Here is a 17,002-nt window from a genome sequence, read left to right as displayed (position 1 = left end):
ACTGATCGCCGTGTGTGGTTCCAGGGAAGCCGACCGCGTGATCCTGACCATGTGCCAGGAGCAGGGAGCGCAGCCGCAGACTTTCAGTGTCATCTCCCAGCAGCTGGGAAATAAGACCCCTACTGAGGTAAGCAGGGTGGGCCTTGCTAGAGCTACAAGCCCTAGAGGAACCAAGGAAGGGTTTGGCAAGAGGGCGGCTTGGCCAACCAAGATGATTGGGGATTGTAAAGTTCTGCCCTGAGTAAGACCTGGACTTGTCAGCACGGATAGTAGTGGCTCTAGAAGAGAAAGTGCATTTTTGAGGGAGAAGCCCCAGATTGCATTTTAGTTTTTAGAAGGAATGTGACTTTGGGCGGTGTTTCGCCTCTTGACCTGAGTTTCCTTATCTGTAAGGAGGACTCAACCCTCACAGCCTGTGTTCCACAGACCAGATGGTTCATGTTGGTGTATCATATAGCTTGCTTGAGTGAGTGCATGCCAAGTCGCTTCAGCCGTATCCAACACTTCACGACCCCATGGACTGTAGCCTCCCAGGCTCCTCTGTCTGTGCGATTCTGCAGGCAATGAGTGGGCTGCCATCCCCTTCTCCAGGGATCTTCCTGGCCCAGGGATCAAACTTGTGTCTCCTGCATTGGCGGGCGGGTGGTAAATGTTAACGTGTCACTAACTTAAGAAGGGTGTCGTCAAGGCCCTCACTCTCCTCCTAGGTTTCCCACCGTTTCCGAGAACTCGTGCAGCTCTTCCACACAGCCTGTGAGGCCAGCTCTGAGGACGAGGACGACGCGACCAGTACCAGCAACACAGACCAGCTGTCTGACCATGGGGACCTGCTGTCTGAGGAAGAGCTGGATGAGTGAGACCCGGCATGTGAGGCGCCATCTGAGGATGGAGCCCGCCGGGCCCCCTGGTGGTCAGGGGGAGGGTGGGGCGCTGCGCTTCGCTCCTGCAGCTCTTGAGTGTGCGGAGCCGGAGGAGCAGGGGCCAGGGGCAGTGACAGGCAGGCTGGGGTCGCACGGTCCTGCCGCCCTGTGCATCTTTTATGAGGACCTTAGAGACAGCTGTGAAGAGCACTGAGGGAGTGGGCGCAGTCCTTTCTGTGTTGTGTGTTTTTCTGTCTGATGGTACATATTTATTGTTGTGTGGTCTGATCACAGTGTTTCTAAATGTAATAAATGCGTGTGTTGGTGTAGCCAGTCCCAAGACACTGAGCTCCTGCACCCAGCAGTTTTTATTGTAAACCAGTCCTTTCCTTCTCTTGGTGCGTTAGTCCACGAGTCGGTCGTCGCCGCTCTCGTAGCACTGGGCCAGGCTGCGCAGGTCCTGCAGCGTCTCTTCTAGGTCATCCTGTTCCACCCCAGCGTCCATGAAGCTGGCCCAGCGCCGCAGGTCGAGTTTGGAGAGATCTTTGGCCAAATCCCCCAGGGCCCGGTTCAAGGAGGAAGAGGAGCAGAGGGCCCCGAGCACTGGGATGCTCTCCACCGCTGCAGAGAGAGAGGATGGGAGCTGTTCTTCCTGGGGCTCTGTCGCTCGCACGGGGAAGTCTGGGCCTCTGGCAGACTTGACTGTATAGTAAACTACACAGTGTCCTGTCCCCTTTGTATACCAGCAACCAGGGCAAGAACACTTCTCCCAGGAACCACAGAGTGAATAAAGGAGTGTAACCTGGGCCCCTCCCCAGGACTTTCATCCATGAAGGGAACTGGAAAAGTCTCTCATGCTTGAAAACCTCTGGGTTTTCTTCACTTGCTACATACCTGTCCCTGTTGGGAGACCATCCAGAACTGAACCGTGTTGGCTGAGGCTTGAGGAGAAGAGGGAGGGGTAAGGAGGGACTACCTTGCAGGGAGTCAGCAGCAGATGAGAAGAGCTGTGGGGGCGAGAGAACAGCAGCCGAGTGAGAGGAAGTCAGGGGAGGTCTGAGGTCTGCGAGGAGAGGAGCGAGCATTCTACTGACCTCCTGACTCTAGGCTGCTGCTGCTGCAAATACTGGGCCAAGACTTCTTCCCCAGTGGCGCACGCATGGAGCGGGGAGGGCAGAGGTGTCCCGGGGGCGAGCTGACTGCCAGAACAAAGCCAAAACCACCTTTAATCAGTGGCAGCTCGAATGAGAAACTAGGACTTACGTTCTCAGGCCGTCAGCTTGATCAGGATGCTCAGAGTCTGTTTTACTAATAAGTGGGGCAGAGGGAAGGTGAGCAGGGCAGTGCCATTAGGCTGTCCGGAGGTATCAGGGAGAAAAGCATGTGGAACAGAAGTCTGACAAGGGCTCCTGAGGACCACCAGTCCTTACCTGGTGTGGTGTGCTCTGTCCAGACCTCTCAGCACCACCGACTGGGCAAAACAGCATGTTCCAGAAGGGTCCCCACATGCAGACAGAGGGGTCCATGGGGTGGCCTCTCCAAGCTGCATCAGGGTATCAGGGAGGGACTGGCTTGGAACTGAGGGGAAGGGGATAGTTGCTCCTGCTGTCACCACCTAAAGGCAAGGAAGAAGTCAAGTTACAGAGCCTTTCTCAGCCCTGACCCAGCTCTTCACAAAGCTTCATACCTTTTTCCCAGAGAAGTTCAGCATATCAGCCAGATGAACCATGGAAACTGGTGAGGAGCGTAGGCGATAAGGAACAGTGACTGTGTCCAGGGCTGTAGCCAGGATGGCACCACAGTGGAAGGGCAGAGTGGCCTGTAAAGAGGATATGAAGAAAAGCACTTGGCCTTTTGGGTGTAGAAGAGAGGCTGTGTCAGCAGAGTAGTAATGGCAGAGAGGTCTGTGTGCCTTGGGACAGAGCAGGCGTGTGCTTGGCCCCGGGCTGGACAAGCATAGGACAGTGTCATTTAAGAGGCCACATCAGGGCCGAGTTCAAGATGAGGCTTCAGAATAGATCCAGCAGCGGGTAAAGGCTGATTTGGGAGCGTGTGTGTGCGTGTGGTGCCCTCTTATTAGCTATAAGTCAGAACAAGAGCATCGAGTCTTACGTCATACTGCAGGAGAGGGAAGCTGACGGGCGGCTCGGGTCGCAGCCCCAGGCTCCCACCCAAGGATAAGGGGCAGACCAGAGAGCTGTGAGCAGACAGGTGCACCAGACCGAAAAGCTGTGTTTAACAGACGGTAGATGTTTTTCTGCAGCTCCTGGTGAAAGAAATGACAGCAGTTTGTTTTAACCAATGTTCTCACTGGGCTGCATTCCTTCATTTCTCCCTGGGGCTCTTCCCCCCACACCCTGGAAGAACTACTCACCCCAAGGCGGTACGGACCAGGGAGCAGGCCCCAGGTGATTATTCCCCTCCCTGAATACTCGTCTTGTAGCAACTCCGCAGCCTTGGCGCCCAGCCCAGAGAAGCCATCATGCAGGTCACACAGAATCTGGAAGCCCTGGAGAGAGGTGGAAAGTGAAAATGGGCAGATGAGGGAGGTTTCTACCCCACTGCCCGCCGTGCCCTCAGCTACCTGCAGGTAATCACACTCCTCCACATAGAAATGCAGCCTGTCCTCCAGCTCTTCCAGGTACTTGGGTTCCTTCAGGATGCTCTCCCCTTGGCCGAAAGCCTCCAGGCGGCCTGCCTCCCTGCCACACAAAACCACAGTCTGGGACTTACAGGACTCCCCCACTTCTGTATTTCTGCCTAAGATCTCTTGTTTTGGAGGAGGGCAGGGAAGATGGCCTCAAGAGCCTCATCCAACACTGGTGGGGACCCACATTCTTGCCTTAGAGCCTCTAGCTCCCCACCCCGCCAGTACCACACCTCATACCCATCATGGTTGTACTTGTGAATCATACAGATGCTCCGGGGGTGGAGATGGACTCTGAGGAAGTCTGACCAGACTCTGATACTGCCCTCTGTGGGCATAACTGGTTTTGGAGTTATAGCGTTGGTGAATGGTGGGAGACCTGAAGAAGAAGCAGAGGCAATGTGCCTTTCTCTGTGTTCCTGCACTGCCCAGTTCCCCATTCTGCAGTCCCTGGAGAAGTCTCACCTTTGCCATTGGGAATGGATTTGACCCTCCAGGTACCATCACTACTCAGCACTCCCTGGAAGGGATAAAAAAATCTACATTTAGGCCCAGGCAGTCTAGAGGCAAACACTGATTTATTCCCCCCACCCCTTTTTTTTTTGCTGGCCACACCCTGTAAACTCCTTCCTGTTCTCATAGTGGTCACAGTCCTTTAGGAGGGAAAAAGTGCTTTTTCTTAAAATACCATTCTAGGGCACTGAAGATGACCAAAATGCTCTTTTTCTCTGCCCCAGTGGAGGCACTCTGGTTGTACCACTGGGCTTACAAGTTCAGGACAGAGGCCCTCACCTCTGCACTCAGAAGGTCCTGGAGATAAGGGTTCTTGGGATAGAGCTCCTCTTTGTGTGTGGTGAGCTTCCCCTGCCTGAAAGAAAGTGGAAATTGATCATAGTGTCAGCTTCCTTGAGTTCTCCAGCTTCCTGCGCTCCTTCCCAACTCCTCTCCAAAATCACAAATACCATGCTATTGCAGCATCTAGCTGTTTGTCCCTGTAGAGTCCACCTTCTTGCTTTAGAGAGCTCAGACTACCTGTACAGAAATAATAGGCAATGTTAGGTAAATCCCAGCCCCTCCCGTCCTGCAGCTAATCTTCCTCCCATCACCTGATAACCTGCTGACACCCTCACTCCAGCACTTGGCCTTTCCAGGCCTTCTTGTAATATACATGGGCTAGAAAAAACCCCTGCATAGGAAAATCTGGATTCCATCCTTCATTTCCCAGCTTAGTCATTAGCTGTGGAACCTGGGCAAACACCACAACCAGCGGTTCTAGGGGAGCGCCACAGCGCTGAGCATCACACTGTCCAGGGACAAGCAGCCCATTCGAGACCGCTCTTGAACGGAATAGTTTTCTTTTCTTGCGTCCCCTCGGGTGTCGGCATAGTGTGGTTAGCTCTCCCTATGGCTCCTCATCTCTAGTCCCACAGGCTAGTATAGTAGGAGTCAAGGATCTTGACGCGAACCGCTGCTAGAAACTCCACACGCGAAGGGGAACACTGGTAACTGGCTGACCCGGGCCACCACCTAACCCTTCAGATCCATGAGGATGAGTCTCGGCGTGTAGGTCTCTTGGCCATGTAATGTCCGGCCGGTCCGGTACAGGACGTCGGGGCACAGCTCTCCCGGAGGCTCTTTGGCATCGGTCGGCCTGCACAACGCAGCATCCTGGGGAGGCACAGAGGAAGGACTGGACTCGGGCGGCGAGAGGAACAGGCCAGAAGCAAAGACTTCTGGAGACCCGGAAAACTCAGCTGAGGCGGCCAAAAGACCTTACCTGCTGGTTCCACCAGTGCGCTCCCACGAAACCCGCAAAATGTCCCAACTGCAAAGTGAGCACCTCCCGCGCCCCGCCCGCCATGCCGCGCGGCTCCGCGGAGTAGAGCGGCAGCTCCCTGCCCACCGTTGCTCCTTGTGGATTGGCTCAGCGGGATGTGGGTGGGGCCTCATCCCCGGAGTCCTATTGGTCCATAAACACATCCTTTCCCATAGGATAAAAGATTCGTTGGCTTTAAAGACCCCGCTTACTATACCCCGCCTCTTCCTAGCGTGGACCAGTCCTGCTTACCAGTTGTCGTCCAGGGGCGGGGCCCCGCGGCGTTTGCCGGAAGTTGTAGGCACGCGTGCTCAAGCGCCCCGCTGAAGCGTTTTTGGGTCTGCGTCTCCATGTGGGCTCCCTAGCGTTGCTCCCTGAAGATTCTCATACATACTCCTTGCGGCTTTTGCAGCTGTTGCTTCTTCTTTCAGAGGGTACTTAATGCTGGCTAATAGCGCCTCAGGCAAAAAATAAAACCTTGCCAGAAAATAGACTCCTGGAGGACGAAATGGTAACGCACTCCAGTATTTCCCCTGGGAAACCCCATGAAGAGAGGATCCTGGCGGGTTACAGTGCAAAGGGTCGCAAAGAGTGGGGCATGACAGAGCACAGCACAGGAAATAGACGCTTACTTAAAGCCTCACATGCGTTTTCTTCTTCTGTCCAAAAGTCATAGCCTTCCTGATGTGACCCTGCGGACTGACTCGCTCGCTCGCTCTGTTATGTAAATCAATCGGAGTACGTATTCTTTTGCTTCTGCATTTTGTTCAGTATTGTTAAATTCTTCCCTGTTCTTACATATACTTAGAGTAGTTCATTTTCATTGCTTCAGAATTCCATCTTATGATTATACCTCAAATGATTCACTGCGGATAATAGACTTTGAAGTTGTTTCCAATTTGGGACTATTAGCTGCAACGGTTAACATTCTTGTGCATGCGGACATGCACACATTTCTGTTGCGTATATACCTAGGAGTGTAATTGTTGGGTCATGAGAATGAATATGTTTGGATATGGTAAATAAACGTCTCTAAATTTACCAATTTACAGTTTCACCAGCAGTATAGAGTTTTCAGGTGATGCTCCATAACCTTGCCAACATTAAAAAATTTTTGTCATTATCATTGATTTTGATTATCGGTGAGATTGAGAACATTTTTTTGTATGTTCATCACCTTTAGAATAGTCACTTTTGTGAGGTGTATGAGCATGTTCAAGTCTCTTGCTCATGTTTCTTTTGGATTGTCTCATCTGTTTGTAGGGTAAGTATTTGATTCTGAATACAAGACCTTTGTCAGTTATATGTGTTGAAACTATCTTCTCCCACCGAATTATATTAACTCTCCCAGTATGTCAGTTTTTGTTTTCTTAGGCTATGTTATTAATACATACTACTTTACATTTCCTGATGGATTGAAACTTCCACCATTACAAACTATCCCTCTTTTTCTCAAATAATGCAGTTTTACCTTAATACCTATTTTGATAGTAATATAGATGAACCAGCTTTCTTTTGATTAGTGTTTACATGGTGTAATTTTTTTCACTTGTAACTTTAATTTGTATTTTGAAGACAGTATAGGCCAGAAGCAAACACCAAGATGGGAGTATACATATATGTGCTTTGTCAGGGAAATGCCTGTGTGGAAACATCTCAGGGAACCAGAGGAGGCTGGGAGTCTCAGACCTTGAGGAAGGTATGAACCTAGTGAACAGTAGAGGTAAGGTAGAAGTCTGCAGTTTGTTTTTTTAACCCTTATTGAGGTGTTTTTTATATACACTAAATGATTTGTGTCATTTATATCCATTTTAAGTGTTTGATTTTGTAAATAGAGAGCTGTGCAGTTATTACCATAATTCAGTTTTAAGTCATTTACGTCATCCCCAAAGGATTTTTCCTGTGTGATTACAGGTAAACTCTGTTCCTACCCCTAATACCAGGCAACCACTAGTTTACTTTTGCCTTTATAGATTTGCCATTTCTGGACATTTCATATAATTATACAAAGGTGGTCTTTTGTGTTTGGAGTCTCAGCGTAAGGTTTCTGAGTTCCTGTGTTGTAGCATGTGTTAGTATTTTGCTCATTTTTGGTAATCCATTTTTAAGTTGATGAAGAGTTGGACTTTCTTCACTTTTTAGCTATTATGAATATGTTGCTATGAACAGTCTCAGCTGCTGGAACACAACTCTTGTGTGGACATATTTTAATTTCTTTAGGGTAGATACTTAGGGGTGAAATTGCTGGATCATGGGATAACTTCATGCTTAACATTTTTAGGAACTGCCGAAGTGTTTTCCAAAGTTATATTTCTATTTTATATTGGCACTTGAAATGTTAGAGGTTTCTTTTTTTTTTCCTCCTGTGTGGTGCGGTTTGTGGGATCTTAGCTCCCTGACCAGTTGAACCTGGGCCTGCAGCAGTGAGAGCATGGAGTCCTAACCACTGGACTGTCAGCGAATTCCGATCAAGGGTTCCTTTTTCTTCACATCCTTCCCACCACTTAGTTGTTTTTTTTGAATTCGTAGACATTCTAGTGGGTGTGAAGTAGTATTTTATTGTGGTTTTAATTTGCTCAAATCACTAGTGATGTTGAGCATCTTCTCATTATCTTGTCAGCTACTGATATGTCTTTAGTGAAATGTCTATTCAAATTATTTATCTTCTTATTAATGAGGGAATCTACCCAGAAGTCCTTTTTAGAAATAGGATTTACAGATTTTGGCTCCATCTGTGGCTGGTCTTTTCATTTTCCCAGTGGAAATAAGTTTTAAAATCTTGATAAAACCCAATTTATCAAATGGGATTTGTATAGCTCACATCCTCTTATGGAAGAAATATCTGTCTAATTTTTATATAGATCACAGCTTCATATGAAAGAAATATATGCCTAATTCAAAGTCATAAAGATTTCTTCTGAATGTTTTATATTTTACTTTTTAATTAGGTCTATAATCTATTTTGGATGTCTGATGTGAATAACAGTCAAAATTCATTTTTTTGCATGCACATATCCAATTACGGCTTGATGTCTTTGTTGAAAATCAATTGACCATAAATATAAGGGTTTGTTTCTGGACTCTCAATTTTGTTCCATCGTCTTCCTTTATGCTACTGCCTTTGACTGTGTGGATCACAATAGACTGGAAAATTTTGAAAGAGATGGAAATACCAGACTACCTGACCTGCCTCTTGAGACCTGTATGCAGGTCAGGAAGCAACAGTTAGAACTGGACATGGAACAAAGGACTGGTTCCAAATAGGAAAAGGAGTACGTCAAGGCTGTATATTGTCACCCTGCTTATTTAACTTATATGCAGAGTACATCATGAGAAACACTGGGCTGGAAGAAGCATAAGCTGGAATCAAGATTGCTGGGAGAAATATCAATAACCTCATATATGTACATGACACCACCCTTATGGCAGAAAGTGAAGAGGAACTAAAGAGCCTCTTGATGAAATGAAAGAAGAGAGTGAAAAAGTTGGCTTAAAGCTCAACATTCAGAAAACGAAGATCATGGCATCTGGTCCCATCACTTCATGGCAAATAGATGGGGAAACAGTGGCTGACTTTATTTTTTTGGGCTCCAGAATCACTGCAAATGGTGATTGCAGCCATGAAATTAAAAGATGCTTACTCCTTGGAAGGAAAAGTTATGACCAACCTAGACAGCATATTAAAAAGCAGAGATATAATTTTGTCATAAAGGTCCATCTAGTCAGGCTATGGTTTTTCCAGTAGTCATGTATGGATGTGGGAGTTGGACTATAAAGAAAGCTGAGCACCGAAGAATTGATGCTTTTGAACTGTGGTGTTGGAGAAGACTCTTGTGAGTCCCTTGGACTGCAAGGAGATCCAACCAGTCCATCCTAAAGGAAAGCAGTCCTGGGTGTTCATTGGCAGGACTGATGCTGAAGCTGAAACTCCAATACTTTGGCCACCTGATGCGAAGAGCTGACTTCACTGGAAAAGACCCTGATGCTGGGAAAGATTGAGGGCAGGAGGAGAAGGGGACGACAGAGGATGAGATGGTTGGATGGCATCACGGACTCAATGGACATGAGTCTGGGTGAACTCTGGGAGTTGGTGATGGACAGGGAGGCCTGGCGTGCTGCGGTTCATGGGGTCGCAGAGTTGGACACGACTGAGCGACTGAACTGAACTGATGCTAGCGTCACTTCACCTAAGTTACTATACCTCCTTTAAAAACTTATTTGGCTGCATCAGGTGCTGGTTGCAGCTTGTGGGCTTCTCTCTCGTGGTGTATGGGTAGGTGCTGCTTCTCAGTAGCTGCTGCATGTGAGCTTGGGATGGCATGTGGGATCCTAGTTCCTCAACCAGGCATCAAACTCGTGTCCTCTGCATGGAAGGCAGATTCTTAACTACTGGACCACCAGGGACGTCCTTTAATTACTGTAGCTTTTTTATTTTTAACTGGAGGATAACTGCTTTATAATGTTGTATATTACATTCTGAAAATAGGAAAAGTCCTGCTTTGGTCATTTAAAAAATCAATTTGGTTTTATTTCCATATCAACTTTAGATTGGTTGTCAATTTTTGCAGAAAAGCCTACTGAAATTTTAATATTGATTGTATTGAATTTATGGTTCAGTTTGGGGGAGAATTAATATCTTAACACTACATAGACTTGCAATCTATGACCATGGACTGTCTTTTCATCAACTTAGATTTTTAAAAATTTCCTCAGTAATATTTTATAGTTTCTGCTGTATGTATGTCTTGCACTTCTTTTGTTCAGGTTGCTAAGTACTTTATTTTCCTGTATTTTTAGAATAGAATTACTTTATTAATTTCATTCTTGGATTTTTCATTGCTAGTATAGAGAAATACAATTGGTTTTTGTAATCTTGTGGTATCGTGACTTTGCTGAACTTGTTTTTAGTTCTAGTAGACGTTAGTTCTAGGAGTATGTTACCTGAAAGTAAAGACAGTTTTGCTTCTTTCTTTTGATTCCAATTCAGTCCACTTGCGTGATGAAGAAAAGCCCCAAGAGGCCAGCTGTGCAGCAGGCTTAGCATGGAGACAGTAAAACTTGGGTCCTGAGGATCAGGTCTGAAGGATCTTAAGCAAAGGGGATTAGATAGGATAGGTGATAGAGTATTTGGAAAAAGATGAATTCGTATTTAACAAATTGCAGAAGTAATGAGGCAATCCTTCAGTAAGGATTTTGTACATAATTGATAGTATACCATTCCACATTCATTAAAGGGAGTGAAGCGTATTGATTATGAGCTCGGCCTTCCAAAGATGAGAGCATTTCCCGGCCGCATGTGCAGTGAAGGATCAGGCTTGCAATCAGTCAGGTCCCGACCAGTAACCATCTGGTAAGGGGAAGTGTGGTGACATCTTGCTTTTTTGGGAGGGAAGTGACAGCCCTGGAGTTTTTAGGGGCCAGCTGCCATCGTCAGGCTAGGCTGCAGTGTCAGTGTTCCGGCGGCCCCGCTGAGTTTATCACAACACCCCTCCCCTGGTGTGGTCAGGTGTCGTCAGTGGCTGCTGACTGTGACGGTGTACCTCTTAGGCTGTGCGTGCTGCCTGTTTCCTTTTCTTTCGCTTTGTATCTTTGTGGCTATGCCAGGGCTTCATTGCTGCGCAGTCCTGTAGCCGCAGCGCATGAGCTTCTCCCGCTGCAGGGCAGGGGCTCTAGAGCGCGGGCCCAGTGGTTGTGATACACAGGTTTAGCTGCCCCTCACATGGATAATCTTCCTGGACCAGGGACGGTCCCTGTGCCCTCTGCATTGGCAGGCGGATTCTTAACAACCACCGGACCACCAGGGAATTCCTTCCTTTTCTTTTTAAGTTCCTTAGAGCAGGCATTGGATTTACAAGAAAAATTGACAATTTCTAAGATATGCAGAAACATCAAGGTATAAAAGAGTAAGTACACTATTGTGTTTAAAATTTTTTTTAGAATTTTTTCTCTAGAATTTGGTTGCTTCCCAACCAGTCCATTCTGAAGGAGATGAGCCCTGGGATTTCTTTGGAAGGAATGATGCTGAAGCTGAAACTCCAGTACTTTGGCCGCCTCATGTGAAGAGTTGACTCATTGGAAAAGACTCTGATGCTGGGAGGGATTGGGGGCAGGAGGAGAAGGGGATGACAGAGGATGAGATGGCTGGATGGCATCACTGACTCGATGGACGTGAGTCTGAGTGAACTCCAGGAGTTGGTGATGGACAGGGAGGCTTCGCGTGCTGCGATTCATGGGGTCGCAAAGAGTCGGACACGACTGAGCGACTGAACTAACTGACTGAGGGAGCTGAGAGGAAATGAACCTGATATTCCAGGAAATGTTTCTGTATGGTTTGAACTTTGTAATGCATTGTTGTTCAGTTGCCATGCCATGCCCGACTCTTTCCGACCCCCTGGACTGGAACATGCCAGACTCCCCTGTCCTTCAGTTACCTCCCGGAGTTTGCTGAAGCTCATGTTCACCGAGTCAGTGATGCTGTGTAATCATCTCCTCCTCTTCCGCCGCCTTCTCCTCTTGGCCTTGATCTTTCCCAGGATTAGGGTCTTTGGCAAACATAAAGACATAGTGAAGCCACTGAGTGGCATTAAGGGAACTGCACGGTGCTGTTTAGGAAGCTCGCTGAGGCAACCTGGTGGAAGGTGGGCTGGGGGAGGAGCCTGGAGTAGTTAGGAGCAGAGAAACAAATCAGCAAAGGATAACAGCAACTCAAACAAGAAGTGGTGACTTATATAATAAGGATGGAGAGGAAGAAGTCATTTGAGCTATTGAAAAGGTACATCTCAAGGCTTGGGAGGTGCATCAGTCAGAGAAGCAGAACCATATTATTCAATAAAAAGCATCTGTTAAATAGGTTCAAGCTTTCCAGTTGTGGCAGCTGGTTAAACAGTCTCTGTAAGGGTGCTGTCTGATGCTGCTATACCATCAGTCTAGCTAAACTGGGGGTTGGTCAGGGATGGAGTTTCATTTTTGATAGGGAATCCTTGAAGAGGTGGTTTAGGGTAGGGACAGGGACAGCAGACTCTAATGAAAAATCCTGATATACATTCAGACTCTATCATAGTAATTTTTCAAATAAAGCATTAATAAAATCCAAGTTATAAACAGTAGTTACCTGTCATTTAATGCAGACCCACTGTGAGGCACTTGACATATATCATGTGATTTAATTCTCACAAAATCCCTGAAAGTTTAGCATTATTATTGCCTTTACATAAGGTGAAACAGAGATAAGGTAAAATTAGAGAAGGAAATAGGGTAAGACAGATAGCTAGTAAGTGGCTGTGCTAAGTCACTTCAGTTATGTTCGACTCTGTGCGACTCCATGGACGGTAGCCCGTCAGGCTCCTCTGCCATGGGATTCTCCAGGCAAGAATACTGGAGTGGGTTGCCACTCTCTTCTCCAGGGGATCTTCTCGACCCAAGGATGGAACTGGCGTGTCTTACATCTAACCTGCACTGGCAGGTGGCAAGGTTTCGTGGTAAACCTGCATTTACCACTAGCGCCACCTGGGAAAGCCCAAAAAGTGGGAACCAAACTTCTGACTATAACCAGCCACGTGGACCTGGTGAGAACCAGACTCTTCTGAAACTGATGTGAGTCTCTGTTTTCTCAAATCTCAGAAAGCTGGTAACAGATACTACTATTCTGTTAATACATGGATTAAAGGTGTTAATTCATTCCATACAGTGTGTGCTGTGCGGCAGTGGTCCCCAACCTTTCTGGCACCAGGGACCAGTTTCACGGAAGACAGTGTTTTCCATGGTGGAAGAAGGGGAGGCAGGATAGATCCAGGCGGATTCGAGCACGTTGTGATTTGCTGTGCACTCCACTTATTTGTGCCGTGCACGGCTTTCTCTAGCTGCGCTCAGTGTGGGCTGCTCTTCACCGGGGCGGGAGGGCTTCTCGCTGCAGTGGCTTCTCTTGTCGCAGAGCACAGGCTCTAGGTGCTTCGGCTTCAGGAGCTGTGGCTCTTTGGCTCTGGAGTGCGGGCTCAGTAGCTGTGACGTCCAGGCCTAGTCTCCCAGTGGCATGCTGGATCCGGACAAGAGACTGTACCGGAGTCCCACAAACACAAGGCAGAGTCTTAACCCCTGGACCACCAGGAAAGCCCTGCTGTGCACCTTGTTTCTATTAGTACCACATCAGCTCCATCTCAGATCATCAGGCATTAGATCCTTACCGTTGGGGACCCCTGCTCTGGGAGTTTAGAACTTATTTCTTTCAGGAAGCTGTAGAAAGGGGCTGTACCATACAAAGCTGCCACACTTGGCTGGAGTTTGAGGAAACTTCTTAGGGACCATGATAAAAGTAAATAGGAAGTGAATGGTCTGGGAGAGATAAGTCAAGCTGTCAGTCCCAATCTCATAAACTGAATAAAGACTGGAAAATTTCTGTAGAATTTAGTCTCTTCAGACCCTCAATAAGCAGAATGCCAAAGAAATTCAATTTGGCCAATTCCAAATAGGCTCTTTCCATCTTATAACACAACACTTTAAGAAACATACTTAATTTTTAAGGAAAAGCTACATGATTATTTAAAATGTGAAAACCACAGCTAATAAACCGGTGTTAGTTTCAGGACATCTTGTTGCCACCACAGGCCCAGTACAAGGAACCCACCACAACAGAGGCTGGGAGCTGACTGCAGTCCCATGGCTCCACGTGTACCGGCGCCGGCTGCTCTTCCTGTATACCGCGGGGCCTCCCATCTGACTGGTCCATTAAAGAAACATCCACTGTCTTCCATGCACTTTGTGACCGTGGCTTAGAGGTAGGCACAGAGCCGCTCCAGCAGCCCAGGATTCCTGTTACTTAAGAACAGCAGCTCCTTCTTCCCTTCTTCTGTATGAGCTAAAATAGAATCAAACATAGATAATTGGCAGATTTCTCCTGCAGCATTGTTACTCAGCAAAATCTACAGTCAGAGGCTACGTTATCCAAGTTATATTCTGATGTAATTAATACTCCCAAGACCTCACTTCTAGACCCTTTATTCTGCAATGCGCCCCAAGTATTATTTTTTCTATGCATAATTTTCTTTTCTTTCTGTTCCTCCAACCAGCATCTAACCCTCCCTCTGTTCCAAGACTATACTCTGGACTTGAAGGGCTCTTGTGAAATCTCACCATGGTGCCTCCTAACTCATCATGCTGCAGTGACTTTATACACTCCCCCTTATTCCTCTAATAACCATCCCAATTTGCAGGTAATTCTCTATCATCTAGTGACAGAAACACCTTTATTTTTCCTCCACCCCTACCCCACACACCCCAGAACTAAGGGCAAGCGTAGAATGAGCAGCTGGCACACTTTCATACGCAGATACTAGGACAGGTATGGCAAGGATTTGGTTTGGTGCTGGAGTAACTCCTCACATGGTTTCAGTCATTCTGTGGGTGTCCCAGCACGTAAGCCTCTCAATCCAGGCTTGCTGAATGCTAAGTAGGTGCAACAGCGAGAGTGTGGCAGCAGCTAAGCCCCTGGAAGCTCTCCAGTGGCTCCTCTATGAGCACAAGCACCTTATTCTAGAGTAATACAAGAATTCAGGGAGAGAGATAATGTCTCATATAAATTAAACTATAACCACCCGCCAACCTCACACTTTCTTCACCATCTAATCAGCCAGGAAGAGATCAAGATAAAAGGGAAAAAAGATGAAAAACAAATTACAGGCTGCTCCTGAGGGAAGAAATCAAGGTTCTGTCTCAGTGGGGTTCTTATGTGAGAGGAAACAATTAAGCAACTGACCTTTCTCATGTTGAAGCCAATTGTTCTCCAAATAATACTGAATACAACCTTCAAATTCCTTTGGGTTATAATTGGAAACCAGGATGGGAATAAAGGGATCCAGGGTATCAAATCCTTCCTGGAGAAGAAAAAGGATAAAGAAATAGTATTCGTTAAGTGACAAATTGGTATTTATTTAAACACTTTTGAGGGTAAGGTCTTTGCTTTTGTTCTGTTCCACCTGATTTCACATTCTCTGGGGCTGGTTACTGTTGTTCTACATGACCACACACAGTGTATTTAAAAAAGAGATAATGCTTGAGACACAGGGCGAGGGGGTGCCACTTATCTGAGAGTATACCCGCATAAACATATACAACCTTCAACTTTTTGGAGTTCTAACTTCAACAGTCAACAATAGTTTTGATGGTTCATATACTCCAAAAAAAAAAAAAAAATGACAAGGAGTGGGGGAAAAGATCCTGAATGGCATATAAACTGAAACAAATGAATCAAATTGTATTTTAAAGTTCAAACATAACACTGAAGGGAGAAGGGAAGCTAAGAGAAACTAACTTGCGGATAGAGTATTTGAAGAAAGACTCTGGCTCCTGTCTGAGTCTTTGCAACCCCATGGGCTATACAGTCCCTGGAATTCTCCAGGCCAGAATACTGGAGTGGGTAGCCTTTCCTTTCTCCAGGGGATCTTCCTATGATCAAACCTGGGCCTCCCCCATTGCAGGCAGATTCTTTACCAGCTGAGCCACGAGGGAAGCCCAGGAACACTGGAGTGGGTAGCCTATCCCTTCTCCGGCAGATCTTCCCGACCCAGGAATCAAACCACTGTGTCCTGCATTGCGGGTGGATTCTTTACCAACTGAGCTATCAGGAGAGCCCAAAGACCCTTAGGCTAAAGATGAAAACTGCTCTGAAACATAGTGAAACTAAATAAAAGGGAAAAAAAATTTTGTGTTCTAATGTCTGGCAAGGAAATGGCCAAGACCGAGGCTTGCTGAGAGCAGAGGCCGTCCCAGTCCCCAGGCTGATCTTAAGAGGAGGCTGCAGAAAGCTGGGCAGCCACCATCAAGAAGGCCCTGTCAGGCCAGAGCTCCTTTGCCAGTGTAGGTTCCTCAAGTCAGGACTGCATAACTAAACCAGTGGAACTTTTTTAACAGCTTTTTTTCCCCCAAAATGCTTTGTAGTTGTGTGTGCAGCACTTTGCCCTGATATGTGTGCTGTACAATAAGAACCAAATCTAATATATTCTGGGGACAAAAAAACAAACCCACTTCTTACTTATAGAGAGGCAAGGGTTAGCAGTTCTGAAATTACTTTTTCTGTAATCTAAGATTGAGCTAATATGTAAATACACTGTGAATGAGAACAGAGTTCCTACTGGAGATGAGGTTTTCAAATATGGAAAGCAAGAAGGATATAATGAATGCTGTGATGCTAGCTGGAATTACAAGTATCAGACTTCTGTTTTTTTTTAATGTAGAGAAACAGATACAGATGTGTGTGCTTATGTATACAGAAACACATGTGTACAGAACATATACACATGTATGTACGTATGTATATATAAATAGTGCATGTATCTACTTGCTGACTCTGCTAGAGGGCCTGGAAGAAGGGACACCCACATCCTAGTAGTAATAAGTATACCTCGCACTCAGGTCTTAGTTTCTAAATACCATCCTCCTCCAAAATGAACCAAAGCTCCTTGAAGAAGTGGCTGATTTTAGCACTGGGGTATGGAAAATACAAGGTGAATCTAGAACATATTCTTGTGCCTAAGAAGTGCTTAGGAAAGACGGGGGCAGAGGAGGAGACGTATGGAGAAAAACGAGGGCGACGTGTTAAAGGGACAGAGAAGCCAGCTTCAAGGGCACCTACTGGCCCAGTCTGGGGTAACTTAAGCACCAAAATAAAGAACGATAGTCAAGGTTTGT

The 17,002-nt window shown here is 46.7% G+C and overlaps 3 protein-coding genes and 1 long non-coding RNA gene across 13 annotated transcripts in view; 2 read left to right on the top strand and 2 right to left on the bottom strand.

Annotated features, from left to right (window-relative positions):
• GON4L (gon-4 like) overlaps nt 1-1,310 on the top strand; it is an 88,587-nt gene extending 87,277 nt beyond the window's left edge. For all 5 annotated transcript variants that reach the window (XM_070367325.1, XM_070367324.1, XM_070367323.1 and 2 more), the window contains 2 exons: nt 25-127; nt 708-1,310. In XM_070367325.1, the coding sequence (XP_070223426.1) occupies nt 25-127; nt 708-857 (253 nt within the window). In that variant the 3' untranslated portion in view covers nt 858-1,310. The remainder of the gene's footprint in view (nt 1-24; nt 128-707) is intronic.
• On the bottom strand, nt 1,211-5,421 carry MSTO1 (misato mitochondrial distribution and morphology regulator 1). The gene is given in 15 exon segments (XM_005898702.3): nt 1,211-1,481; nt 1,755-1,867; nt 1,955-2,059; nt 2,291-2,475; nt 2,548-2,679; nt 2,973-3,086; nt 3,088-3,126; nt 3,235-3,369; nt 3,445-3,562; nt 3,748-3,886; nt 3,973-4,027; nt 4,300-4,375; nt 4,470-4,539; nt 5,040-5,175; nt 5,285-5,421. Coding segments are annotated over 15 exon segments (1,719 nt in total). The 5' UTR covers nt 5,369-5,421; the 3' UTR covers nt 1,211-1,263.
• Nucleotides 5,422-5,589: 168 nt separating this feature from the next.
• On the top strand, nt 5,590-11,120 carry LOC138987201 (uncharacterized). Of its 3 annotated transcripts, none has more exons than XR_011463614.1 (4): nt 5,590-5,834; nt 5,994-6,061; nt 6,899-7,022; nt 8,467-11,120. It is a non-coding gene; the product is annotated as an uncharacterized lncRNA (long non-coding RNA). The 3 variants fall into 3 exon arrangements; XR_011463613.1 differs by having other exon boundaries at nt 8,272-11,120; XR_011463612.1 differs by having other exon boundaries at nt 6,899-11,120.
• Nucleotides 11,121-12,413: 1,293 nt separating this feature from the next.
• DAP3 (death associated protein 3) overlaps nt 12,414-17,002 on the bottom strand; it is a 41,341-nt gene continuing 36,752 nt past the window's right edge. For all 4 annotated transcript variants that reach the window (XM_070367318.1, XM_005898699.3, XM_070367317.1 and 1 more), the window contains exons 12-13: nt 15,072-15,189; nt 12,414-14,174 (exon numbers count right to left, since the gene is read on the bottom strand). In XM_070367318.1, the coding sequence (XP_070223419.1) occupies nt 14,089-14,174; nt 15,072-15,189 (204 nt within the window). In that variant the 3' untranslated portion in view covers nt 12,414-14,088. The remainder of the gene's footprint in view (nt 14,175-15,071; nt 15,190-17,002) is intronic.

The sequence above is a fragment of the Bos mutus genome, chromosome 3, assembly GCF_027580195.1.
Source record: "Bos mutus isolate GX-2022 chromosome 3, NWIPB_WYAK_1.1, whole genome shotgun sequence".
Classification (NCBI taxonomy): Eukaryota; Metazoa; Chordata; class Mammalia; order Artiodactyla; family Bovidae; genus Bos; species Bos mutus.
The sequence above is the reverse complement of the archived record's forward strand: the minus strand, read 5'-3'. Positions and strand labels throughout refer to the sequence as shown.